This window comes from Sphaeramia orbicularis, chromosome 9, assembly GCF_902148855.1.
Source record: "Sphaeramia orbicularis chromosome 9, fSphaOr1.1, whole genome shotgun sequence".
Lineage (NCBI taxonomy): Eukaryota > Metazoa > Chordata > Actinopteri > Kurtiformes > Apogonidae > Sphaeramia > Sphaeramia orbicularis.
In genome coordinates, this window is record NC_043965.1 from 11,612,014 (window position 1) to 11,639,680 (window position 27,667).

The 27,667-nt window shown below is 38.0% G+C and overlaps 2 protein-coding genes across 5 annotated transcripts in view; one reads left to right on the forward strand and one right to left on the reverse strand.

The window, feature by feature from the left end:
- The first annotated feature begins 1,956 nt into the window (after positions 1-1,956).
- Positions 1,957-22,091, forward strand: LOC115425390 (calphotin-like). 3 transcript variants are annotated; one of them, XM_030142917.1, is made up of 13 exons: positions 1,957-2,143; positions 4,928-5,383; positions 10,022-10,069; positions 13,151-13,195; positions 14,623-14,875; positions 14,936-15,171; positions 15,434-15,466; positions 15,547-15,612; positions 17,737-17,832; positions 19,810-19,899; positions 20,001-20,114; positions 20,222-20,322; positions 21,224-22,091. In XM_030142917.1, exons 1-12 carry the CDS (start codon positions 2,099-2,101, stop codon positions 20,282-20,284), a joined length of 1,545 nt encoding a protein of 514 aa, XP_029998777.1. In that variant the 5' UTR covers positions 1,957-2,098; the 3' UTR covers positions 20,285-20,322; positions 21,224-22,091. The 3 variants fall into 3 exon arrangements, with proteins under 3 accessions (XP_029998777.1, XP_029998775.1, XP_029998776.1); XM_030142915.1 differs by having other exon boundaries at positions 1,958-2,143; positions 14,623-15,171; XM_030142916.1 differs by having other exon boundaries at positions 1,959-2,143; positions 14,626-15,171.
- Positions 22,092-26,633: 4,542 nt separating this feature from the next.
- Positions 26,634-27,667, reverse strand: part of gak (cyclin G associated kinase) — a 37,743-nt gene continuing 36,709 nt past the window's right edge. For both annotated transcript variants that reach the window (XM_030142914.1, XM_030142913.1), the window contains one exon: positions 26,634-27,554. In XM_030142914.1, coding sequence (XP_029998774.1) covers positions 27,453-27,554 — 102 coding nt within the window. In that variant the 3' untranslated portion in view covers positions 26,634-27,452. The remainder of the gene's footprint in view (positions 27,555-27,667) is intronic.

Below are 27,667 nucleotides of genomic sequence, written 5' to 3' on the forward strand. Positions count from 1 at the left end.
ATCTTACACTGTATTTGACTGTGGGTTTAAAAGTCCGCAGCACGTTGTGTTTTCTGGTTATTCACATCTTTTTTTGTGAAAGCTTGTAAATGTAAAGATTTTCATAATTTAATACTTTTATTGCACTAAAACAAAGAGAAAAACTTGGCGTTGTCATTCTGTATGGGTTATTATATTATTACTTTACCAGTCTGGCGGACTTGAGATGAAATCGGGCTGAATGTGGCACCTGAACTAAAATAAGTTTGAAACCCCTGTCCTATAAACCATGCATATTCTTAGTTAGAAATCAATGCCAAATGTAAGCATGTTTTCTGTTCAGATATTGTGCATGAATACAGCTGTACCAGAGATGGAAACAATGGGTGCTCACAACTGTGGCCATGCAGGGGGCGGTGGGCGTACACACATGTACAAGCTTTCTTTTTCTTTATGCTGTGAGTAAGTCGCACAAAATGAACACTATTGTCTGGCTTTATGATTTCAGCGAATATAAAGCAGAGGGTTGACAGAGGCAGCCACTGTTTTCCTGTGGAGAAGTGGACTGAGTTTTGTTGTTGTTGTTTTATACAGAAAGATTTTTTTTTTTTTATGGTACTAGTTAGGGATGCACCAATACCGATACGAGTATTGGGCATCGGCTCTGATACTCAATGTGTGTACTCGTACTCATACTTGTAAAAGATATCCGATACAAATGCACCGATACCACTTACAGCCATGTGACATTCCCAGCTCAGAGCAGCAGGTACGTGGCAGTGGAATAATGTGTGGGGAGTGTGAAGAGTGTGGAGATTTTTCAAAATAAATGACGGTGATAAAAGTAACGCTGACTGCAAGTAACGTTAAAGACACAGACAGATACAGACGCAGCGTTCTGTTCGTCCTCTGCGTACATTCCATCCGTTTACCAGGTGCTCACGGATGCGTACCCAGAATGAGAATACCAGTCGGAGTACGGAGTGGTGCAGTCCCCCGCCAGCAGAAGTGAAAACCAAACTTATGACTCATTTCTCTTTTCTTTACCTGCTGAAGCTAAACTTTTAAACCTTAAAAGCGAAAACGCTGCAATATTAGTATCACAATAGTGTTACCTCTGTCGTCTCCATGTTTATTTTTACTGACTTTATTCTTCTTCTTCTCAAAAAACTTTCCTCTTCTTTGTGGTATTTGTCCAGTATGGTTAATTCAGAGCGGCGCCCCCTGGTGGATTAATTGACAAATGCTCATTCCAACACATTAAATGTCAGTAGCAGCACTTTGTTCCAATCAGACTAATGACAACGGCAATAAAGCACATTTACAAAAGGAACTAAGAACTGGAATGGGATTATTAAGTACTCGTATCGGTACTCGGTATCGGCAAGTACTCAAATGCACACTACCAGTCAAAAGTTTGGACTCGCCTGGTTTTTCATTAGTTTCATGACTATTTACGTTGTCGATTCTCACTGAAGGCATCAAAACTATGAATTAACATGTGGAATTATGTTGTTAAAAAAAGTGTGACATAACTCAAACCATGCTTTATATTTTAGATTCTTCCAAATAGCCACATTTTGCTTTTATTACTGCTTTGCACATTCTTGGCATTCTCTCGATGAGCTTCATGAGGTAGTCACCTGAAATGTTTTCCAACAGTCTTGAAGGAGTTCCTAGTGATGCTGAGCACTTATTGGCCATCTGTGGTCCATCTCATGTCATTTAAATGAGAAGGTGAGTCCAAACTTTTGACTGGTAGTGTAAGTACTCATACTCGTACTTGGTCTGGAAAAAAGTGGTATCGGTGCATCCCTACTATTAGTTCCCCTCTTTTTGCTTTGATGAAGCTGTTACATAACATGTCCCACCACCCTGCCACAGACACCCATCACACTGACTCCATCGCTTTGCACGTGCATATGTGATAGCTGAGGGTGTGTGCGCGCGTGTGCAGCTCTGTGTGTCCACGCCCCCCATCCTTCATCCCGCTCCTCCAATAGGTTCAGTGCAAAGGTAACAGCGGTTCCAGGGGCTTTATAAAGACCCATTTCCCAGTTGCTGCGCTCCTCTTTTCACTTTTCCTCTTCGACTTTTGTTTCCTTCAGCACACGCCAAAATGCCCAGCAAGAGGAAGAAGAATAAGCGTCGCATGAGGAGGGTGGTAAGTGTTTGGGATGGCGCAGATTTTTTTTTGTTTTGTTTTGTTTTTATTCTCATCACCATCATCCAATCCTGGTTAGATTATAACCACTGAATTTTATGTCCGAAGTCAAAAGTCTTATTTAGGAAAATGATGGAATGTCTTTGGAACTTTGTATTTACATTCCCACGAATCCACATTTTGTGTTCTTTAATAGTTATTTTTCAATGCGCACTTCAGTAATAAAAGTGATGGGATTTCCTGCAAATCGCGTGAATTGGATACATAAAAAAAGAAAAAGAAAAAAAAAAATCACACATAACACACGTTCACACTTTGTTCTTTGTGTTGCGCTTAAAAACGACGAGCGCTCAAACGCTCGTGCGTAAAATTAACCCCTAATATGATGGAGTCATGTAGGAAAACATATTAAAACAGAACAGCACGATGCAAGTGAGTGCAAGTCACACATATCTTTATATCTTTACCTTTTAGTACAAAAACTACAAAAAAAGTAATAGATTTTTTTATTATTATTTTTGGATTCACTACCACGCGCCATGTGGTTCGGATGGAGAAAAAGGTACACGTGTGTGTTTTGCATATAAGAGTAAAATAATTGCACAAAAAGCATCTGCTACAGAACAGTAAAAATAATGTATGTAAATCAATGCAATGCAATGCTGTTGTGTTAGTCAGTAAAATCAATTAGCAATTCCATGATAATTGATTTGTGACTCCTGCTCCTTTCTCACCAGTTCTTAGGTAACTGAGGGAAATTTTACTTCTGTACATTCAGTGCCAAAGGGGAGTGGGTGGGGCGGTGAGGGGAGGGGAAAAGGGGAGAGGGGGGGTAATAATGAGAAAGTAACAGGAAAGCTCATGTTTCTCATAGGGCAGAGGTTACCAATCACTAAGCTGTTTACCTTCAGCTTTTCTCATTTTTCATCAATTAAATAATGACTTAAAACACTGTAACTTCAAACAATCGCCTTCCTTCAGAGTTATTTTGTCCTCTACTGAAACCCAATCCTTCATCTCTAGGAAGACGGTATGAATTTGTGGCATTCTTCCTCACCCGCCCCTCTTGTTTGCCTTTAGCCTCTTGCTGCCTGACTCTCCGCACCACACAACTGTATTTGGTAGTGTGCTGACTGGCTTGGAATGCCTTTCACTTGTTTTGCCAGACTGGACTCTGCTCTATCTCTCCCTCTTGAAGACTTTCACACACACAGATAAAAACAGCAGAAGCTACTCATACCTCAGTGTTATCTCCAGAGGCATACAGTTAAGTAGCTAAGAAGCTCCTGGACAACTTGAAGTGTCACATGTCATATGGCTGCAACCCCTTCTTGATACAGTGGATGTCTTTCTAAAGCTGTCCAGGCCTCCTAACATTAGGCCTGAGAATCAACTGAGGTTTTTTGGAGGTAGCACACTATTGTGGGTTGAGATAAGGGAGGGGTTGTTTTGACATTAGCTGGACAGGCATATGCACACAGCAGTGTATACACAAACACATGCTCCGCTGGCTTACAGCAGCGCTCTAGCACCACGGATGCCTAACTGGCTGTCGGCCTAACAAAAGCATTTGGTGGAGTGATTGTAACCTGATTATAACCTGATTATGATGTGATTAGGCCCACTGTCTGGCCCGCGGGGCACCCATCAGTGCTGCTGACTCGCACGGTTTCCATTCCCGCTTCGCCAAACCTGTCAGGACGGCTCTGATTCAACTAATTAGCTCCCATTATCTAACTAGCTTTGCTGGGCCCTATCCCAGTTGCCCAGCCCCTCCCTGCAGTGGTCGGCGCTCCTAAAAGCCCAGTTTAAGCCTCAGGGGGTTTTGTCCGAAACTGAAAAACATGTAGGACCTCCCGAGGTTGGCATCTCTGGTATTTCTGTGGACAAAAATGTGCTAGGATGGGCCCTGCACCGACATAACGTGTCTGCATGATGGGGGCCCCAGACACATTCAACTGTAGAGACTGTACAGGTTTTAGGTGTTTTAGTTTCACTTTTGTGAACAATATTACATCCTGATCATCTTTTAAAATGACATCAGTGGGATCGTGCAGACATCAGTTTCACACCATCCATTTTTGGTAGACGATGAAGCGTGACGTAAACCTCTAAACCAGTGTGTTTACAAAATGTATTCAGGATTCCATACATAACGTTGTGGGCTTCTCAAAATAATTCAATTATTGAATTGTAGAAACTCTAATATGACGGTGACACATCACACTGATCTGTAATGAAACTCACTTCTCTCAAGGTTCTATGAACCATCACTGCAGCTGCTTAGCTCAGCTTATTAGCCAGTTAGCTTGACAAATACATCTGTCCACATCATCAAATGCTGCTAAGCTAAATGAAGAAGCAGGACAATTGTGTCAGGTTTGGTTTTAATGAAAACAGCAAAGTTCGAATAAAATGTGTTCAGATACTTGCATACAAGACCATGATGAAATGAAATTTAATCACAAAGCGCCCAGAAAATAAGGACAAAAGTGGATTTTCCTGCCATTATGATAAGTTGTGTCTCTGATGAGTTCAGTTCTTTCCATCAGTGATTTGTACAAAAAGCAGTACTACGTTTTAAAGTCGACGCACTTCTTGAAAGTCAACTTTAGAGTGGATTTATTAGGATTATGCCAGTCGTGCTGCTATTCATTTTCTCCAGACTTGAGTATTAACATTGAGATTTTCAGTGTTTTTGTTTTTTCAATTACAAATATCTCCGACACCATCTGTGAGTACAAATGTTAGTAATCATGCATTGTCTGTCTTTCCTCAATGCAGCAGGCCCAAAGAAGAGCCCTTGAAGAGCAGCATGCCTCAGACCCACCAGCCAAAGCCAGCCCTGCAATCGCAGTGTGTGCACCGCCTGGAGCAAACCAGAAGAAAGCAGTTAAAGCTCGAACACCAGCCCCACAAAAGGCCCCAGCGGCAGTTCCCATTGCTGTGCCTATTGTGGAAACCCCCAAAGTTGAACCAAAACCAGTTGTCCCAGAACCCGTTCCAGAGCCCGTCCCTGTCGAGGTGAAAGCGCCGGAGCCTGAACCTGAACCTGTACCCGTACCCGTGCCTGTACCCGAGGTGGAACAGACTCCAGCAGAAGTTGAAGTCCCAGCCCCAGTCCCAGTCCCTGAAGAACTACCAGTTGTAGAAACTACACCCGTAGAGCTCCCTGAAGTTGAAGCTGCTATTGTACAAGAGGAAGGACCTGCAATTCCAGAAACAGAGCCAGCGCCAGAGGTAAGAATCATAGCCTCATACTTTGCTGCAGGGTATGACAGTTGTAAGCATGTGAACATACCATTAGCATTAGCCTTCCAGTTAGCATTAAAGGTTTGTTTCGCCACGTGGATGGTTGATGGTTCACTTCTCTCAATTTTGATGCTGGTTTGTGTTGTGTGGAAATATCCTGAGGGAAAACTGAGCGTAAATATATTTTACAAGAGGAGCTTGTCTTGGGCTTTTCTGAATATAGTATGTGAGTGTGGGTTAGCGTTTCTGCAAGAGCCTTTCTAGATGGTGAACACATCAAATATGTAGCATGTGGCCGAGGTTGGGTTCATATAGAAGGAAAGAGGTGGACTTGGTGGGGGGTGGGAGGCAGTGGGAACAGCGTGTTCCTTTTAGGAAAGAGGTGGAAAGTGGGAGAGTCGACATCAGTAGCGAGTGGGCAGAGCCTCTTTCAGCAGTCATCATATATTATCACTGACATCTGAACTGGTTGAATGAGCAAGCACGTGTCATTCTTCTAGCTTTTACTTCCTTACGAATATGATGCAAGGATAGTGTTCTTTCTGAACTTATCGGTTAAGTTTTTAATTAAATGTATATTGTTTTTTGCACATTATCATAGTTTGCAAGTTGTATTATCACTGCATTTTTCTTTTCAACATTAAAGGTATAATATATAACATTTACACAGTATTTTGTCAATTTATGTACTTAGATTTTATCATACATTTCCAGTAAGTCAAATGTGTAGTTTTATTTAGTCTAATGGCTTAGTTCATTTTGTGGCCAGATTTTCCACTTCAATCCCCTGATCTCACATAACTTGACAATATCATCTAATTATGCCTTTTGGAAATGGTTTGATTAAGAGATATTTAGTGGCAGAAAACACAAGAACTGTATTTTTAAGTTTGAGAAAAGGATGAAGAATCTTGTTTAATGGCTTTTGACAGTTTTCAAACCACACTGAATAAGTATAGGTTGTAGAAGTGCCTAAAGTCAAATCAGTGGTAACCTTCTTAACATGTACTTCTGCAAATCAAAAGGGATGTTTCTATGAACGCCGCTGTAGCGTCTTTACTCACATATCATGTATGCTCTGTATGTTGGGTACAAAACGTTCTGTTCTGTGCAGATTTGAGCATGCGTTACTGCACAGACACACATGTACTTTTGTGTACACATGCCTCGGGCACACACATCCACATGTAAATTCGTCGTCTTTGTTCCCAATAACCAGCCATGACCACATATAATGCACCGCATGTGCTACATGCATATCCTGGTGTTTTTACGAGTGCCCGGGCCTTGTTTTAACAGTGACAGGAAGTTCTATCAGATCTGGCCTTCTGCCATTCAGCGTTGCACTGTTAGTGTCCACTTCAGAAATGTGTCATTTTCATTTAGACTGAACCCTCTGACCCCAGAGTGGTGCACTGTATCCAACAAGACACATATAACCAATAAGATGTTTCAATAGGAGATGGACTGCCCATCGTGGTGTTGTTAATAGTGTATGGCAGTATCCAGCCCTCCGTCCCTCTGTCCCTCCTTCCCTTCCTCCCACCACACCCCCAGCTCTCTTTTCTCCCTCCCTATTTGCTTCAGTCCTGCTCAGCTTTTTCACTCCATGCACATCTGCCAGATACAACTCAGACACTCAAACACATGCAGACACTCATGCACTTTTCGAAGCCTTTAAATGAATAAATACCAGCTGAATCTGCACACACTGACAGCTTAGATAAACTGTATGGTGCAAGTTTGGTGAAATTTTCAAATGCTCTGATTGTTGAATTAACATATTCTAAACCACAACCATACAATTGTGGCAAGAAAAAAAAAAGAAAGTAAATTAGTGACAAGTCAACACCATAGATAGCAGTATAAATGGGGCTCGTATTCAGCTGGCTTTGGGCCAAAAAGGAGGTGGGCCCCCCGTTACTGGATGTCACCACGGAGTCTCAGGTGAGTGTAAACCCCATCACATCCACTCTTCATTGTGAATTTTTCTGTGGCCTGAAGGGATGGTGGGTGTGTCTTGGGCTCAGACAGTACATTTTGTACCAGCTTGCTCTTTCTCTATGTTCCTTACAACCCCTCCACTCATCCCCCTTTTCCATCCCTCACCTCCCTCACCTCCCTCACCCTTTTCTCCTCCCATGTTTCTGTCCCGTGAACGCCTATAGTCCCTGATTAGCTCATACTCGCAGCACGTGTACCAGTTCATCCATATGCTCCTCTTTTATGACCGCTTCATTGCTGGATATACTAGAAGGAGACTGAAGTTGGCATGTGTGATACTAGGATGGGGGGGATGGGGGGATGGAGCTTAACTTTGTCTCCATGTGTGCAGTTGTGTAGTTTAACCTTTGGTATTTTAAGAGTTGAGGAGCAGCTCACAGACAGCTGTCCAAACCTTTTCAAAGTATGTGACAAATACGAAGCGAAGGAGTGTCTTGGGATTCAATTGCCCTGTATTTGCATTTACATATACGTGAAAAGTCTGCTTTCATTTTATATTAGGTGTGTGAAAGCTTTAAATTATGTCTCACATGTTTTCTACAAACACAACTGGCTGGTAAAGATTCTAATAAATCCAAAATGAGGAGCTAGCATCTGTATTGCATTTAAGGACACTTTGTTCTTTTCTGTATTGGATGAAATGGTGGCTGCAGTTTAGTTGATTCTGAGTGCACACACCAACAAGATTAACTTTTAAACCAGATCAAATTATGGTGTCATTTGTAATTATGTTGCATTAATCTTAACCTTAAAATGGAGAAAGACTTTGCCTATTTTATATCAGTTTAGTTTTTACACGGGCCAATACAGGCTTGTGAATGGTGAACCTTTAAAATAGCTGCTATTGTTGAGCTAAACAATTAAGTCAATCAATTAAAACTAAGGGACAGACTGAAGCCAACGGGGTTTTCTGATGCTGCTGAATTCCTGCCAAGATCCAAAAATCGGTCATGTTAACTGTCAACCATGTGCATTCTCTGCAAGTCTGTCTTTTTTAATTTAATGTACTTTGTGTGCAATAATATGTTCTTTAAACCACCTAGTATTTGGCCACATTGCTCCTCTAAAAAAATCCTCTGACCCATTATAAACAGGTTATCTAATTAACCTGGTAGCTAGTTAGCTCATTAACCAAGTCCTACTGAATCGAAATGACCAGTTCCACATGTAGTTCATATTTACCTATAATTACCAAGGTAACCAAGCATCCCATCTAAACAGACGTTTGTCTTTAGTTCTAAACCTGAATGGACTCATTTTAAGTTTTGCTAAACTGTGTTTGGAGCTAATCTTAGATGAAATTACCAATTCCAGTTTTAGTGGATGTGGTGAAGCGGGCTGTGTGCACAGATTGGTGTGGAACACTGTGTTCTGCTGCTGGGACAGGCTGAAGGGGGTGTGTATAGGAAGGCCTACAGTCTGCCATGCCCCCCCCCCCCCCCCCCCATACACATACACACACACCTCCTGCTCCTCTCTGAGACGCTCCCCTATACAGTCTATGCAAGCCTATACTGTAAGCTGGAGTGTATATTTACCCTTCTTGACTACACGCGCATGTTGGACCACATGGCTTTTGTTCAGACGGTGTTAAAATCCCACAGGGTTGAATTCCTTGTCCCCACCCCCCATAAGTAACCCAACTCATATTAGGAGGAGGATATAACCATGGCATTTCTATGTAACCTGAAACAACTGAAAGAAAAAACAAACAAAAAAAAAAAAACGTCATGCCATTCAGTGATTTAAGCCAGTTCGTGACAAAGAGCTGCAGCCATCCCATACACCAGACCTGTCCTACATTTAAGATGTGCTGCTGCTGCAAGACAAGCTGAATAATTTACGAGAACACATTTACAATACTCATGTGCTGCTTCATGCATTTGCTACTGAGGCTCACAGTGGACGCCAGAGTCGACTGCCAGCTGGTCACTAATTGGTAGCGAAGCTGCAAAAGTGGTTCAATGTGAAAACAAGGAAGACTTTAGCACTATTAGGAAAGCTATGGGGGAGAAATGCTACTTTCTAAATCATAATTAATCTTTCTTATAGATTTATAAGGTCTTTCTCCACGACACCTCATTTTGACCTTAAGTTTCTCATTTCATCACCAGTTAAATGAACTGGGTTTCTTACAGTAAAGATTTAAAGTCAGAGGAGGGATGAGGAGTGGGTGTAGCAGCCTCCCATTATGCAATTGGCTGTAACATTCTTGTAGCCTATGTATACATGCAGAACCTCCCCTTTCCTTTAGCACACTCACAACCACATACAATGGGTACCCTAAGGACTAGTATGCTTTCTGGGTTTGTGTGTGTGCAAATTTATGACCTGAAACATTCTCATGTTGGCAAACATTTCCTTTTTTGGACTCAGTAAGGCAGCTTTCATTGCTTTTTCTTTACTAAAAGTTCTCAGACCGTGACAACTCGAATCTGGCTCACAAACTTATTTTGCTTTGGGCACATTTTTAGTGTTTCATTTTGTATTTGCCCCTCCCAAACCTTGACCTTTAAGTGTAAGAGGTGGACAAGAAGGGGGGAGGTAATAGCAACATGGTCGAGTTAGTAACATGTCAGTAAACTCTTTCTTTCTGTCTTTTTTTTTTTCTTTCCTTCATAGGTCATACTCCCAGCTGAGGCTCCAGTGGCAGCTCCTGCTGAGACAGAGGTAAAACAAACCTGCATTTCATGCTTCTCTCAACACACTAGAACCACTCAGCAGTGGTGGAAGTATGTATGTAAAGTATGCAGATCTGTAACTTAAAGTAAAACACTGCAGTGCTGTTAAAAGTTGTGCATTCAAAACCTTACGTAAGCAAAAAGTATGTATTATCAGCCAAAAGTGCTTAATGTATGAAAAGTACACACCTTGGGACAGAGCAGTTTAAAGAGTTTATTTAGCTTAAGAATAAGGAGCGTAAAAACCCGTAATGGAAACTCATAAAAGTTGATTATGTAATATTTGTGTGTGGAGGGAAGTTTGCGTCTGAGTCGAGCTTTGTGCTTGGAGCCAGTTATATACAGGGTGTCCATAAAGTCTTTTTACAGTTTTACACACTTATTACAAAAGCAAATGAGCAGACAAATCTGTGGAAATTATTACAAAATGAAAAGTAGATATTGAAGTTTTCTGCCTCATTTGCAGTTTGATGGTATACTGTAAACTCCACACAACAAAGAGAGGCCTCTTCCTTTGTAATGTTTAATGATGTACTCAACAAATAAAATGACTGACTTACTCCTTTTATTCCTAACATGAGCAAATGATCATTTAAGCATGTAGCTAAATATAAAATATTAATGCATTCGATCTAAAAAGTGAAAGAGAATATAAAATAAATATGAGCCCAAAAAAATGTGAATATGCAAAAAAATAAACAAAAATACAGGGCATCCATTAAGTCTCTTTACAATTTAACAAATTAATTACAAAAACAAACGAATAGACAAATCTGTGGAAATTATTACAAAATGAAAACTAGATATGGAAGTTTTTTGCCTCATTTAATACACCTCTACAGTATATGGGCACCGTAAGTTACACAAAGCACATCAAGACAGAAGATGTTCTTGGTTTTCCACTCAACATAATTTTCTTGTCTCATGTATGAATTGATGGATGGATGTCTTCCATACTTAATCCTGTAGCTTCACTCAGTCTGTGTTTCTGATTTTGGTTCAATAAACTATGATACACATTGCGCCTTTTCTTGCAGAGTTGCCATTTTTTAGGGGTTTATTTAACAGAACCTATTCATCAAGATGATACCCAAAACACACAAATGCAATATGATTAACCCATAAAGACCCAGTGCTTCTTTTGTGTGTTTTTTTCCTCTTCATTTAACCTTTCTTAAGTGATTTATTGTCACATTATACTCTGTATTTTGCATTTTTCCATGTAAATCACAGATTTTCCTATATTGAATTCACTGATCATGTAGATGTTGATTAAATCGCAGAATAAATTCAAAGGAAAAAGTCACAATTTTTTCAGTCACTTACTGAACATAAACTCAGTGTGTCCATCCACTGTCATTGATCCAACTCCATGGGTTTTACTGGTGAACCAATGTTGTAGAAGATGACGGTGTTTCCACGTTCGCTATAGTGTCTCTGAACGTCCAAATGGGTCACATCTGATGATGATTTAAAGCTGAGGAAGTATTTTACAGCAATTATTTACATGTATTGATAGGATTAGTGGATCAACAGGTATTAAACAGTTTAGATCAGTAGATGGTTTTGGTCGATGGTGGATGCTTGGGTGTCTATGGATTAATGTGTAATCCAAGTCCAGTACTTGAGTAAAAGTATTTCTACCTCATATCCATTGCTTGTTCAGGCAGTAAATTGTAACTTTACACTTTGAGCCAGAGGCAGAATGCAGGCGTCAATGAGTTTGACTGATGCGTAGCTAAACAGGCTCTGAGCTTGAACATCTAATTACAAAGATACCTGCCTTACATGTTTTGGAGGTCCACTTCTGCTTAAAAATGTACTGTCAGAACACTTTGGAAATTGTTTAAGGTTGGAAGAAATTAACCCATAAAGACCCAAATATACACCAGTGACCAAAAGCATCTACTGATCTAAAATGTTTAATAACTTAAGAGCTACTAACCCTATCAATCCATGTAAATAATTGGTGTAAAATACAGTTTGTCATTTTTTCATGGTCATCAGATATGACCCATTTGGACATTCAGAGGCTCTGTAGTTACCATGGAAACACCGTCATCTTCTACAACATTGATTCACCAGTAAGACCCATGGAGTTGGATCAATGACAGTGAATGGAGACACTTGTTTTATGTTCAGTTAATGATATATTTTACTGAAAAGGTCACGTTTTCTCGAGTTTTCTCTGTTTTTGGCGTGATAACTCTCAAATGTAATCTCAGCACGATTATTAAAGTACATAATCAGTAAATAAATATTGGAAAATACCTGATTTCACAGCAAAAAAAAAATGCAAAATGGAGAGGATAATAATAATTTTCTTCAGTTTTCTCTGTTTCTGATTCAATAACCTTTAAATTTACTCTGAGCTTTAATGAACATCAACATGATCAGTGAATTAAATACAGAAAAATATCTAATTTATACTGAAAAAATGCTTAATACAGAGGATAATATTATAATAAATGGTGGTAAATCACTTAAGAAAATTTATATAAGGGGAAACATTTATTTGGGAACTGACACAAAAGTAGCTCTGGGTCTTTATGGGTTAAATCAAAAAAATGTATTTACTAGAGACAAAAACAAACCAATTACATGGACTTGTTTGTAAGCAACACATGCACACTCCCCTTAAAGCCTATATAAAACAGAGTTTCCACCCATGTTTTATAAGGTAACAGCATTGGACAGAAGACAATCTGTTGAATGGAACAGTGTTTCTGTGACCTATACCCTACATTTTGTGAGCTGTGTGGTGGAGCATTAGCCTCAGGTCTGCTTTTCTTATGCAACTCTGTGGTCAGACCGGCCTCACCTGCACTAAAGACACTCAGGTTGAATTTCACTTATTTCTTGAAGACTCCAATGTTTTATAAGGGTCTGCGCTGATCTGCTGACAAATCACAACAGCCTCAAACCAAACCAAATCTCACAACCGCAGCTTGATCGGATCAGTGTAATCTAATTCTAAGGCTCTTTGTCCTGTTGGATGTGGAACGCTGCAGCTATAAATAAAAGTAATACAAGAGTGAGACAGAAATGCTTTTTATTCGTCTGTTTTCAGGTGCTCATAGAGGATTCTGCAGTTGTAATCACAGAGACTGAACAGGTAACACCTAATTTCCTAATAACTGCATGTCGTGGAATTAGTTTTGAGCATTCATTTGTTTGTTCTCGTCATCTATGGTGAAACATGTGGACTACCACTAATTTATATGGATGAATTGTTGAAAATGTGTGTCCTTAACCCATAAAGACCCAGTGCTACTTTAGTGGGAGTTCCCAAATTTTTTTTTTTTTTCCTCTCTATTTAACCTTTCTTAAGTGATGTATTCCCATTTTTCGTAATATTATCTTCTCCATTGTGCATTTTTTCTGTGAAAATCGCGTATTTTCCTGTATTTATTTGACTGATTATGTACTTTAATCATTATGCAGAGATTACATTTAAGGGAAGACCCGAGAAAAAGCAGCTCCTAAATATTTTTTTTTCTCTATTTAACATTTCTTAAGTGATTTATCACAATTGGTCATAATATTAGCCTATATATTTGGCATTTTTCACTGGAAATCATGTATTTTCCTATATATAATTTAGATGTTCATGAAAACTCAGTTAATTCAGAGGTTATTGTCTTCTCTCTGTAGCACTTTGAGATTCTGCCAAATGAAAAGTGCTCCATAAATGCAATGTATTATTATTATTATTATTATTATTATTATTATTATTATTACTATTATTACATCAAAAACAAAGAAAACTTGAGAAAAAGTGACCTTTTCAGTGAAATATATCATTAACTGAATGTAAAACAAGTATCTTCATCTACTGTCATTGATCCAACTCCAATGTCCTCAATGTTGTAGAAGATCACGGTGTTTCCACGTATTTATTTTACTGATTATGTGCTTTAATAATCATGCTGAGATTACATTTGAGGGTTATCATAACAAAAACAGAGAAAACTTGAGGAAAAAGCAGCTCATAAATTGATTTTTTTTTCTCTCTATTTAACCTTTCTTAAGTGATTTATCACCATTTATCATGATACTATCCTCTCCATTTTGCATTTTTTTCAGTGAAAATCAGGTATTTTCCTGTATTTATTTTACTGATTATATGATTTAATCGTCATACTGAGATTACATTTGAGGGTTATCATGCCAAAAACAGAGAAAACTTGGGAAAAAGTAAAATATATCATTAACTGAATGTAAAACAAGCGTCTACAACCACTGTCATTGATCCAACTCCATGGGTTTTATTGGTGAATCAATGTTGTAGAAGATGAGGGTGTTTCCACGGTAACTAGAGAGCCTCTGAACGTTCAAATGGGTCATATCTGATGATAATTTAAAGCTGAGAAACTGTATCTTACACCAATTATTTACATCTATTAATAGAATCAGTGTCTCTAAAGTTATTAAACATTTTAGATCAGTAGATGCTTTTGGTCACTGGCGTATATTGGGGTCTTTATGGGTTAAATTGCATGTTGCATGGTTTCTTATCGTGTGCTGTTGATTTTGCACAAGCAGACGCATGATGTCTGCGAACCACAGATTGAAGCGGAGGCGGAAGAGATCACTGAAGATGTGGTGGACGGGGTTATCGCAGAGAAAACCTTGGAACAGGAACCCATAGTTGAGTCGACCCCAGAACCAGTGGTGGAAGAACCTGCTGTCGAATCCCTTTCTGTACCGGCTGTCGAAGCCGAAACTGTCGAAGCCAAAACTGTCGAAGCAGAAACTGTCGAAGCAGAAACTGTCGAAGCCGTTGAAGCAGAAACTGTCGAAGCAGAGGCTGTTCTAACAGAAGCTGTCGAAGCAGAAACAGTGGAAGCTGAAGCAGTTGAAGCAGACAATGTGGTAGTGGTTGTTACAGACCAGGTGGTCACAGAAACAGTGGTGGAGTGTGTTAAGGAGGAGGTGGTCACAGTCGTATCTGAGCCGGACGCTGTGGCTGAAGACGTCATCAGTCCTGCAGCTGCAGAGGAGGAGGAGGAGGAGGAGGAGGAGGATGAAGCTGAGGTGGAGGTGTTGGCTGAGGATGAAGCTGCTGAAGTCCCTGATACAGTCACAGAGGTGCCACTTTGACACAGATACTCTTCTACCAATGATAATAACCTCTTCCCTGAACTTCTTTATCTTTTTTCCTTCTTTTCAACATTAGTATTTGGTTCCATGTAACTGTGTGATTGTCCGTTGCATGTGCACAGTGTGAGCCATAACCAGATGTGTAGACGTTTCCTGTCATGTATTTGCATTATATATTATTACAGTAAATGAAAAAAGATAAACGACAAACTTTTTTTTTTTTTTCTATTTATTTTTGGTACTATACTAGGATGTTCCTGCTCCAGTTGTGGAAGTCCCAGTGGTGAGTATCTATTTCCATCAACAAACATATGAAATTGTCAAAAATTATTGATCATATAACTGTATTTGTCATGTGATTAGGTGCCAGACCCCGTCCCTGAGGCTTTGGCAGAAGAGGTTCAAGCCCCTGTTACTGAAGTTAAAGAGGTAAAACCAAAAGTCGATTAATTACAACTGGAAATTATGATTATGTCTAGTTGATGTCAGTGTAGTTCAGGGGCCATATTCAGCCTGATATGATCTCAAATGGGCCGAACCAGTAAAATAGCAATAGTGAAAATGTTAAAATTACATTATGAAAATGTTTACATCCACAAATTTACCTTAAAAATCTGAATAACATGAACACCACCAAAATTTTATCATTTGTTCCTTGTGTCAGTATCAACATTTCCTGCAAATTTCATCAAAATCCGTCCATAACTTTTTTTTTTTTAGTTATCTTACTAACAACAGACAAACAAACAGACAAACCCCGATGAAAACATAACCTCCTTGGCAGAGGTAAAAATCAAATGAAGACCTTTCATAACTTCAGTTTAAGTATAACTTCAGTGTCGACTTGTCCAACTGGTCTAAACATTCCATATTTTTACTGTCAGAATAGAATGTCTTGTTTGTGTGACTAATATTTATATGACTGGCAGTTCACATTGGACTGAAAATATCCACCGATGCTGAGAAGACACTTACATTACCATGACACTGGTGTTGAAATTTACATAGACTTTTAATATTTGTGATCAAAATTTACTTGAATAGACCTGTAAAGTCACTGTTAACCTCTTTTGTTTGTTTGTTTTTCTCATGCCTGTACTTTTTATTGCTTCGGCTGTAAAGCTTTTAATGTTTTATGTAAAGCACTTTGAATTGTCTTGTACATGAAATGTGCTATGTAATTGCCTTGCCTTGCCTTAAGGAAGGGCACTATTAAGCCAGTAAATCTACCAAAGTAACAGTTAATACTGCTATTGCATTATGAATCACATTAGTATAAATCTTATTACATTAGCAAAGACACAACATATAGTGTGGACTGATGAGAGACCAAACATCACTTCTACAGTTCAAGATCAGGATGAACTCCATGAAAAACCAAAAAAAAAAACAAACAAAAAAAAAAAACAACATCAGCCATTTTATATAGAGAACATGAACTGAATGCTCTACCTCTCCTCTGTTTATTCCAGCCTTTTGTAAACAGCCTGTAGCGCCCCCTTCTGATGACACCACACAACCACTTTATTCACCAGTTTATGGAAACACAGTTTACATTCACGTTTACTTGGCATTTTACAGAAACATGGCAACTGTGTGAGCACTCTTAGCAGTAGTTTCAGCAGCCGACAAAGAAAATGTAAAATATAAATGAAATCTACAACAATCAGAATGTATTTAAACTATTAAAGCAGGGGTGTCAAACATGCAGCCCATGGGCCAAAACTGCTGCGCAAAAAGGTTGCAAAATGGAAAAATTACACAGACAATATTAACTGTTTATGGTGTTGAACTGGTTTTAGTTCAGGGGACACATACAGACTAATTGTGATCTCAAGTAAAATAATCGCACAATAACCTATAAAGAATTTTCTTCTTGGTTTAATGTGAAAAAAAATTACATTATGCCTATTAATGACAACACCATATTTTTCTCTATGTTTAAATGCAAAAAACTAACATTAGATTATGAAAGTATCTACATCAACAAGCAATCCTTTAATAATATAAAATGTGAATAACCTGAACTAATATGAACAACCTGAAATGTTTAAAGTAAATTAAGTCCAATTTTACCAATATTCTGCCTGTTACTAAATGTTTTGTGCCTTTGTGGATCCATAATGCACATGTATAATGGATAATGATAAGCTGAGGCATAATATTGTTAAAAATGCACTTATTTTTCTTAATAAATTTCAGTTTTTTCAGGTTATTCACATTTACTGTTTTGTTTGGATAGTTTGAAAAATGTAAATATTTTCATAATTTAATAATAATACTAATTTTTTTTTTTTTTTTGCACTAAAACAAAGAAAAATTCGGAGTTGTCATTATTTATTATGCTATTATTTTACTGGTGCATCCCACTTGAGGTCAAATTGGGCTGAACGTGGCCCCTAAAATAAACTGACTTGTACTCAGTTCTCTACTCCCCAGCACTGTATGTTATGTTAATGATTTTTCAAACTTTATTATGATATAATTAAGTAGCCGATCGTACCTGTTCAGATCCAGACTGATGTGGTTTTTAATGTGGTCTGCATCTGTCAGGTTCTTCCCCCCATGGACGCTGCTGACACGCTGGTTGATGACTTTGTGGTGACGGAGTTTGTCTCAGAGGTTGAGGCTGCAGAAGTCATCCACCAGGTTTGGAACACACACTTATTACACGCTGAAGAGGGAAAAATAAAATATCAGTTGCTCTAAAACCATCATTTTCCACACAGAGCGCACATTGAAAAAAGTTGAAAAAAAAAAAATATATATGTGTTGTCTTTTTAAAGCAGGGAGTTACAATATCAAAGTGTGCAAATGCATTAGAGTGACACTAATTAGACTCCAGATGATTATAGGAGACAGTGTTTCTGTTCTGATCTGAGTAGTGTTGTATAAAGGACTGGAAAGTCACACCTGAGTAGAAGTACAGGAACCAAAAAAACAACTTTGGTAGAAGTGGAAGTCACCAACTGAAATACTACTCAAGTTAAAGTCTTTTTATTTACTTACTTACTTACTTATTTATTTTTATTTTTTAATTAATTTTATTTATCTATCTATTTATTTATTTATTTATATTTTAGTTCAAGTCTTTAAGTATCTAGTATTTACTGTACTTGAGTATATCAAGTAGCCTACAATTAAATGTACTCAAGTAATGAAAGTAAAAGTACAAGTAAATGTTAATAACAACCAAAAGCAGTCGGAATTTGGAATATTATGCTGCTGCTCACATCAACAGATCATCGACAGGTTGAGTGTGGACTATTACACCATTAGGCCCAATGACAAACCAACTTCTGACTCACCGGTAATCTCAGCGGTGAAAATACTACATTTCCTTTAATTTGTTTTTTGTAACGAGTAACAATACTGTGCATCAAAATCACACAAATCTATCTATCTATCTATCTATCTATCTATCTATCTATCTATCTATCTATCTATCTATCTATCTATCTATCTATCTATCTATCTATCTATCTATCTATCTATCTATCTACTCTCGTTAAACCGCCCGCCGTTATACCGCCATTTTCGCTCACCGCCGACCAAAACCATTGCACAAAAATCCCCAACGCATTATTCCATTAGCCACCGCCATTTCCGCCTATCGCCATCCGCCAGCCCAGTTCCATGCACAAACAACACTTATACCATTGATTTCCCGACCGTTATACCGCCAGCGTGATTGCCATCGAGTACACATAAATTTTAACAATGCACTGAAACAAACGCGCCAGACGCTGATCGCGACAAGCTACGAGTAGGTCTACGGAACGGCCACCGTTCATTTATCGCAGAACACTCAGTAGGTCAGGATGTCGGGAAGAGGACGTGGGATTAAGCCAAAGCCTCAAGATGATGGGGTGTCATTTCCCGACACGGTATAATAATGCTTAAAATGTTTCCCCACTTTAAATGATCCCTTACAACATAACAGAATCAAGATTTATTTAGAAACGCAATTAGAACGGGTTAACGGAGGCAGCATAGACATCATATAGTAAAGACATGCACATTATGGACGCAACCCGTTGTAACGCCATTTTCGCTATACCGCCAATTTGGCCGTGAACGGAAGTTGGCAGTATAACGAGAGTAGACTCTATCTATCTATCTATCTATCTATCTATCTATCTATCTATCTATCTATCTATCTATCTATCTATCTATCTATCTATCTATCTATCTAGTACAGTAGTGAAGTATTATTACTCCATTACTATACAATACTGGTTGTGAATAATGTGGTTATCAAATTTTTAATATCCTGAGTTGAGGTGGATTTTCAATTCTGGGGAGGATTTGAATGGAAGTTTCATCTGAGGTATTTTCCAACATGCTCCAAAAGCTAAATTCCCACTAATAATTAAACTAAAATGCTGGAGGGAGTGTGGAAGACAAACATGGGGATTATAGTCAAATCTTCGGAGCATCAGAAGGGAAAATCAGAATCCAGAATGTTTGAATGTTATTGCTTTTGCGTCACAAACTCATGTAGAGAAATGGAAGCAGTTAATGAAACTAGTAAAAGTAATGAAGCACTTACCATAAAGAAATCTTAAAGGGGATGCACACTGTGGACTAAAGACACTGAACTACTTTCTCCTTTGTTACTTTAAGGAGACGGTAGTCCTGGATGAGCCCGTCATCAGCCAGACGCCTGTGGAGCCTGAGCCTGAACCCGTTGTACCTGCAGAGAAAGCACTCATTGTAAGTAACTGTAATCTAACGTGTCTGATTGGTCTAATTGTTTTTGTTTTTTTTTTAGTTTTCACCAGATCGTCACGTTTTCTCTGTGTTTTCATGTCCAGGATGCCGCTGCTGAACAGACATGTTTGGAAATGCTGTCAGAGCCTAAGGCAGAAATCTGTGAGATGCCATGTCAGATGCAGCTCAGTGTGGATTCAGTGCAGCTCAACTCAGTGGTAAATATTATCACATATGGAAAAGAAGACAGAAACTCCACACTGACTCCACAATGTTTTCATTGTGACCGCTGCATCGTTGGTCTAATGTCCTTTTCATCATTCAGGAGATGTCAGTGGAGGGAGCGCTGAACGGTCACGTGGTTCCTGAGGTCTCCATCGAGGGCTAGATCCACATCAGACCAGTAGAAGACCTGTTCTTGTCTCTGTAAGTTGTGTAAAACCCTCGGTATGTCTTAGCTCAGTTCTCAGTTTCAACAGGGTCCCAACCTTCACAACAGTAAAGGATTTACCCAACTACAATTTGTAAAGAGAATAGATTAGATTGTATGACTTTAGACAGAACTTTAATGATCCTTTGAGCAGAGCCCGTGGGAAACTGAGGTTCCGACAGCAGCACAACACTGAATATACACACAAGAAATACCACAAGAAAATAGCAAAATAATAAGTATAGAAAAAACAGTAGTGAACAAGAAAAGCACTCGGAGAGCGTAGACCTCCGCCAAGACAGATCTGCCCCCCTCGATCACCACCAAAATTTAATCATTTCTTCCTTGTGCCAGTATCAACATTTCCTGAAAATTTCATTAAAATCCATCCATATAGAGCTATCTTGCAAACAGACAACAAACAGACAAACAAACCCTGATGAAAACATAACCTCTGCCGTTCCTTGGCGGAGGTAATAATGATAATAATAACAATAATAATAATCAGCTGTGAGAGAAATAAATTACCAACCACCAAGCACCCTGGAATAAACAATAAACAACCTAAACAACATTTCACCACAGAACCTCTCCATCTACTGAGGCGCCATAGTTGAAACTAGATTTACTCCACATACCTGAGGGAGACAGAGCTATTAAAAAGAGAAACTTAAACAGACAAAAGATGTTTGTGCATGCACTAGGAATGGTTTATGAAGCCCAGCAGCTTTGACAGTTATTAAAAGCTGCAGGGCGTTTACGAGCCCAGGAACGTGGATTTGATGACAGTTCTTCCAAACGACAGATTAGACTTTATTTCCTTTGTCACTGAGTTCATTTAAGCTCTTTCCAACAGTCGCCAGTCAGGATTTTCATTCTTCCACGTCTCTTTTGCAGATTCCCCTCAGTCATTTGGAGGACTCGAAGCTTTACCGGAAGTCGACCAGCTGACCGTTTACATTTTTTAGGGCTTACGACAGAACGGCCAGGAAATTGAAGGGACCTCCAGACTTTGAAGTGCCTTTCTTGCTCCGGTTCCTGTCGAAAACACCACAGCAGATGTTAGCATGTCAACACTGCCGCCTTTCCGGGCAGCAGAATAGACGTTTGTCATTAAGTGTGCAGAATTGGAAACACATTGTCACTCCTTTTTAATCTATATTTCTCCCTTAAAACCGTGTACAGTGAATCAGCATCTCGGCTGCGAGCAGGTGCGCTGGAGGGATGAGGTTTATTAAATAGAAGATTAACGGCAGTGCCTGGTATACATTTACATGATCTTCACCTCTCTAGAACGTCTGCTTCCACATACAAAGGGTTTGCTGTTTTTGGAGGGAAAATGTTTTTTTTTTTTTTGTCGTTGTCTTTTGTTTCACATTTAAGAAAAATCACAGTTTCTAACTCGTTGTGGTCTCCCTTTGAGAGACAAGACTTCAAATTCAACCTTGCCTCTAATTTCTGCCTCTTTGCTTCAACTAAGTGCCAAAGCTAAGGTTAGTCTGATGCTAAAACACATCCTAAAACCTTACTTTTAGGACCATTTAATGGCCGCTGGGGCCTGGAGAGTAGCAAAATTGTAGGCATGAACTTCTTTTTTTTTTTTTTTTTGTCACTTTCTCTTTTTCTAATTGATTTTGTATGGACCAGATGTGATACAGTTTTGTGTTCAAAGTAAGTTCGAAGCTTAAAACACTTTTTTAAGGATCACAAGTGGGCTGACATGATCCACCTTTGGAATAAACCTGTAACTCATTGTGACTCTGAAGTATGTGTGGTTCCTTTGTGTCTGACAAAATGAACAAAACGAAGAAAACACGACACCTTGTCTCGCAGGTTTGACTAAGTCTGTGTTTCTACTTTTTCATTTCTAATAACTCTATTAATCTAAACTTAATAAAATAATAAAGGTTCAATGTGTAGGATTCACACACATCAACAGTCCTTTTAAATAAGTTATATGTTTGATTGTTAACATTTATAGTAAATATTTCTTCATCCATTTGTGAAACTTTAAAATATTAGGAAATAAAGTAGCATTTAATTCATTAAATTACGTATTTAAATAAACTAGAGCAGGGGTGTCAAACTCATTTTAGTTCAGTTCCACATTCACCTCATTATGATCTCCAGTGGGCCAGACCAGTAAAATAATACCAGTGAAAAAAATAAAATTACATTATGATAATGTTTACATCTACATCGTTCCCTTAAAAAACCTGAATAACATGAACAACTTGAAATGTCTTAAGAAAAACAAGTGCAGTTTCAACAATATTCTGCGTCAGTTTATCATTTACACATGTGCATTACAACTTACATTACAATTACAAATACACAAAACATTTAATAATAGGTAGAATATTGAAAAAATTGTATTTCCTTTTCTCAAGACATTTTACGTTGTTCATATTTGTTCAGGTTATTCACATTTTTTGTACAAGGATAGTTTGTTAATGTAAACATTTTCATGTAATTTTACTTTTTTTTTTTACACTAAAACAAAGATAAAATCTGCAGTTGTCATTGTTTATAGGTTAAATGACAGCATTTTTCTGGTCTGACCCAACTGAGATCTAATTGGTTTATGTGTATGTATGGAATCTGAAATAAAATGATTTTTACGCTATTGGTTGTTAATATTTTCAGTGTAATTTTTGCATTTCACAAATTCATCCCAGGGGCCAGATTGAACCCTCTGGCGGGCCGGATTTGGCCCCCGGGCCACATGTATGACACCTGTGAACTAGAGTCAATGAGAAGACGTTGAGTTGAGTTCTCTACAGATTTGGATGCCATCTGCGCATATTTAGTCATTCAGATAGAAAATGTCTTTTCAGCAAACACTGAAAAGAAAAGGCTAAACTGGACACAGTTGTGCAATGATAATTTCTCCTGTTTTTTCTGGTGGTTCAGGTGAAAATATTTTTGACACAATGAATCATGGCATATTATTTACTAAAATAGAATGTAATGGAATCAGGGGAAGAGTACTGGACTGAGTAAAGATTTATTTAACTGACAGGAAACAGTTGGTGAAAATGAGTGATCACTGTTTAGAATGTTTGGACATTATTTGTAGCGTCCCTCAGGGGTCAGTACTGGGCCCTAAATAGTTTGTTCTTTAAAGCAATGATCTACGTATGGTGTCTGAAGTGTTGAAGCCAGTGTTATTTGCTGATAACACAAATATTTTTCTGGTTCCGGTAGTGATTTGCAGGTCTTACTGCAAGACATGAATACAGAATTGAGTAAACTAAAGGTGTGGTTCAACAGTTTATGCTCTTTGGGAACTCCAGAAATGAATTACAAACAGGGATTCAGGTGGATCAGGGAAAACTCTGAAGACCAGAGTAAAATAAAACATTTTCTGGGAGACAATTGATAATTAAATCAGTTGCAAATCAGTGTTTTTTTTTCCAGAAAGGAGAAAAGAATGACATTGTGAATCTGATTTTTTTTCTTCTTTTTAGCTCTCAGAAATGAAGTCCTCTAATTTTTACATAATACATCATTACAACCAAAAACACCTGTCTACCGTCCCAAAGAAGTAAACAGTTAAGATAATCTTCTCAGGTGAAAAGTAGTTAGCCTTTTAGGCACACTTCGCATTTCGTGTTAAAAAACTTAATATTTTTCACAATTTAAATAAGGTTAGAATTCAAAAGTTGTTCATTTTTGCATGATCTTTAAAATTCTGGCCACCAACTAAAATTTGCGCATTGTAAACAAAAGAAAATTACAAGACTAGCATCTGTCTCTAGTGTGCCTAAAATGCACTATTTCCTCCATTTGATATGTATGATTAGAGTTGACCTTGATTTACAAAAATAAAATGAGAGCAGAAAAATAAATGAATATATATTTAATAGTCTGATTTATAGGTGTGCATTTTACGCACACTTGGTGACAGATGCTAGTATTTTTGAACATTTGACCTAGCGCCAAAAATAATAATGCAAATTAGCCAATGTTGGAGTTAATCAGTCAAAATCAAAATTAATTGACATGACAGGATGAAAAAAATCAAATACATAATCCACTTTTTATGTAGTATATTGAAAGAAAATTTTTTTTGTGTTTTTTGCATCCAAAAAAATGGTTTTACATTACAAACACGGCATTTAAAGGGTTAAAAAATGTGACAATTATTGAGTATTTGGTATTTTTATTTACGGCTCAAGTTCATGAAATAGAAAAAAGTGTAAAAGAATTTAAAACAAACTGTATGAATTTTTTTTTACATTAATCCATAAGTGTGCCAAAACGGCACACTTGGTGCTTAGTAAGGGCCTTGCTGGACGGGATACCGGAGGGAGGGTTAAATAAACCAATAATAATAATTTAAAAAAATTAATATCATGTAATATTTACTAGAAGGCTATCCTGACCATCGTCAAAATAATGACAAAACACACATTTGTCTCAGATCAAAAGATTTTTTAATCATTTGTTGCATTGAAACCTACATTCATATTAGCACAATGTAATTTGGTACAGTAAACACTGCCAATGCGTGGTTTTTCTTTTCGATTCTCCCTCTTTTAAACCATGATCATACTGACAGAATGAGTTTTCAACTGAATTTCAAGCATCCGTTTGTTTCTTTACTTTTTTTTTTTTTTTTTACTGGCCCCTCGTGTTGGAATAGTGAACAAAATGTAAAATCAAAATAAAGTTCTCAGCAAAGAACAGGAGAAAAAAAAAAGACTAAACATATAAATGATAAACACATACAGCATTACCAACAGAGAGGATATATATTTGTAAAAGCACATTCTTATCAATAATTGATGCTTTGGAATGAAAATGGCAACAAAGAGGCTCAAAGTGAATCTGCTCCTCACCATTCCCACTTGCACTCAGCACATTCCACTTAATATATTATCTGAAATTTAAACTTGTGCCATTAATACACATGAATACTTCTATACCCTCCCCCCAAAAAATGTAATAATAATAAATAAGAAAAAACAGGTGATTTGATTGGTCCATGAGGTAAAAACGACGTGAAATAAAAAATAAAAATAAAGGTTCGGAAAGATTTCTGTAAAGACGAAAAGTCTACAAAGAGGCAAAAGAAGCTGGAGAAAAAAAAAATTAAATAAAAAAACCAAAGACTGCAACAGCAAAAAAAAAAAAAAAAAAAAAAAAAAAAAGGAGAAAAGCTTTAACAAAGTTGTATTACCTTCCCCCCGAAAGCGTACATACGACACATTCACAGTCATATGTAGCTCTGTATCAAATCATTTGTAATCTTAACAAAGCCACTTGATGCATGATATTTTTATATTTACACTAAAGTGATGATTTAGTGACAAAAAACACAGACTAAACCACCCCATCCCCGCCCGAAAAAAAAAAAAAAAAGAGTAAAATCATTAGCAAACAAGATTAAATCGTCCTATTCTCTTTTCCGTCCTTCACTTTTTGCCCCCCTTTATTATAGAGGACTGAATCTGGCATATTGAAAAATATATACAGAAATATAAAAATGGCTTGATAAGTTCATTTCCATACCATTTATTTATCTATTCGTCCTTATTTATAGTTTTCCTTATTTAATTTTTTTATGCCCGGGTTTATTTCTGCGTTGTTTCCTATTTACATTTTCTTTATTTCTTGTTTATTTCTATATTTTATTTTCATCTGACACCTTATTAATTTGTCATTTTTTTAATTCATAGTCATATTTACTTCAATATCCCCCTTTTGCACATTCTTCCTCTATTTATTTTGAAAATGTAAATAGACAGCAACACAGAAATAAATGCAGGGATAAAAACTAAATAGGGAAAACTATAAATAAGGACAAAATAGATAAATAAATGGTACGGAAATGGACTTATCAAGCCATTTTTATATTTCTGTATATATTTTTAATATGGCAGGTTCAGTCCTCCATACTTTATATGTTCAGACAAAAAAACAAAAACAAAAAAATAAAATAGAACTGGCGCTGGTGGACAGGCAGAGACAAAAAGAGAGAACGATTGTAAAAATGACAGTGATAATGGAGACGTCAGTCAGTCAAAGCCAAGACCGAGCTGGTAGATTCTTCGATTTCTGCTACGAGGAAAGAGCACTTCAATGTAAAGAGATCCCCCGTCGGTTTGGGATTACCCTGGTTTGAGATCCAGCACACCTTTTTCCTCCTTTTGGTGTGTGTGAGCATGCGATTCACTGAAACTCCACAACATAGAGTTAAAAAGAGCACTTCAAAACAACAACGGGGTGCCCTTTAGGGGTTATACTGTATACTGGGCTTGGAAAAACAAGTGCAGCTCCTCCTTTAATTAGAGGTGAGGTGGTTTTTTTTGAGAATGCAACGTGAAATCCAAGGGGTTTGTATCGCGATGACGGGAGAAGCAGCAGTAGAAGTAGGTACGACGGGAGACCTTTCCTCAAAAACAAAACTTCCACGGTGTCTCTTGTTCCAAAAGATGCAACGGTGGCACTTGATATTAGCTGATAACTACCACCGTTCATTCTGTTTTCACTCTTCTTTCTTTTTAGTCCAAGATTTGAGGCAAATACAGATTTTTACTTCCACGTAAAGGTTTGCTGAAATCACACGTTGGAATACATGCGGAAAAATTCACAAATCACAGGCGCTTTTTGTTTTTTTAGATGAAATTTGCAAATCTGATGGGCAGGATGCGCAAACCAAGGTCAACACAACTGAATCAGGACTTTTTCAAAGTCTGTGTTTTCTGATTTTTTGTCATTCTGTCGTCTTCCTCTGATTGTCACCCGTTGCTTCCTCCTAATGTTTGCAGCACCACTCAGGCAGTCGTATAGGTAGGCAGTGAGTTTACCACAACTGCAAGGGTTATGGGTCAGAAAAAGAAAAGAAATCTTCCACTGCAGTCACACATGAGGCAAAAAGTCTGTTTTCCATTGACTGTAGAAACTGAAGGTTAGAGAGCAGAGGAGGAAAAATGAAGGGGAGTGAAGGGAATGTAGAGAGGACACCTCTCAGAGGCTCCAAGGCCCAATGTGGGCTCAGTCCTGTCCAATCTGGCCCAGTCTAACCTTGTTTTTGTTTTTTATTTTTTTTTTTAGGTTAGGCCAAATCCAGTCCAGTCTGGTCTGGTTCAGCCGGGATCCAGACCATTTTTTTTTTTTTTTAGAAGAGTGCTTTAGATCCCTGGTTTTCAAACTCTGACCAGGCGTCATTGAGTTCCATGAAGATCATCTTAGCGTACTGTTCATAAGGCTGTCCTGTCGCCTGGAGGAAGAAAAACACACAACAGAGACAGAAGATGAATACGTGACCAGATAAAACACACCACACAAACATGAATGTTCTGACAGGTTCTGATCCTATACCTCAGGGGTGTC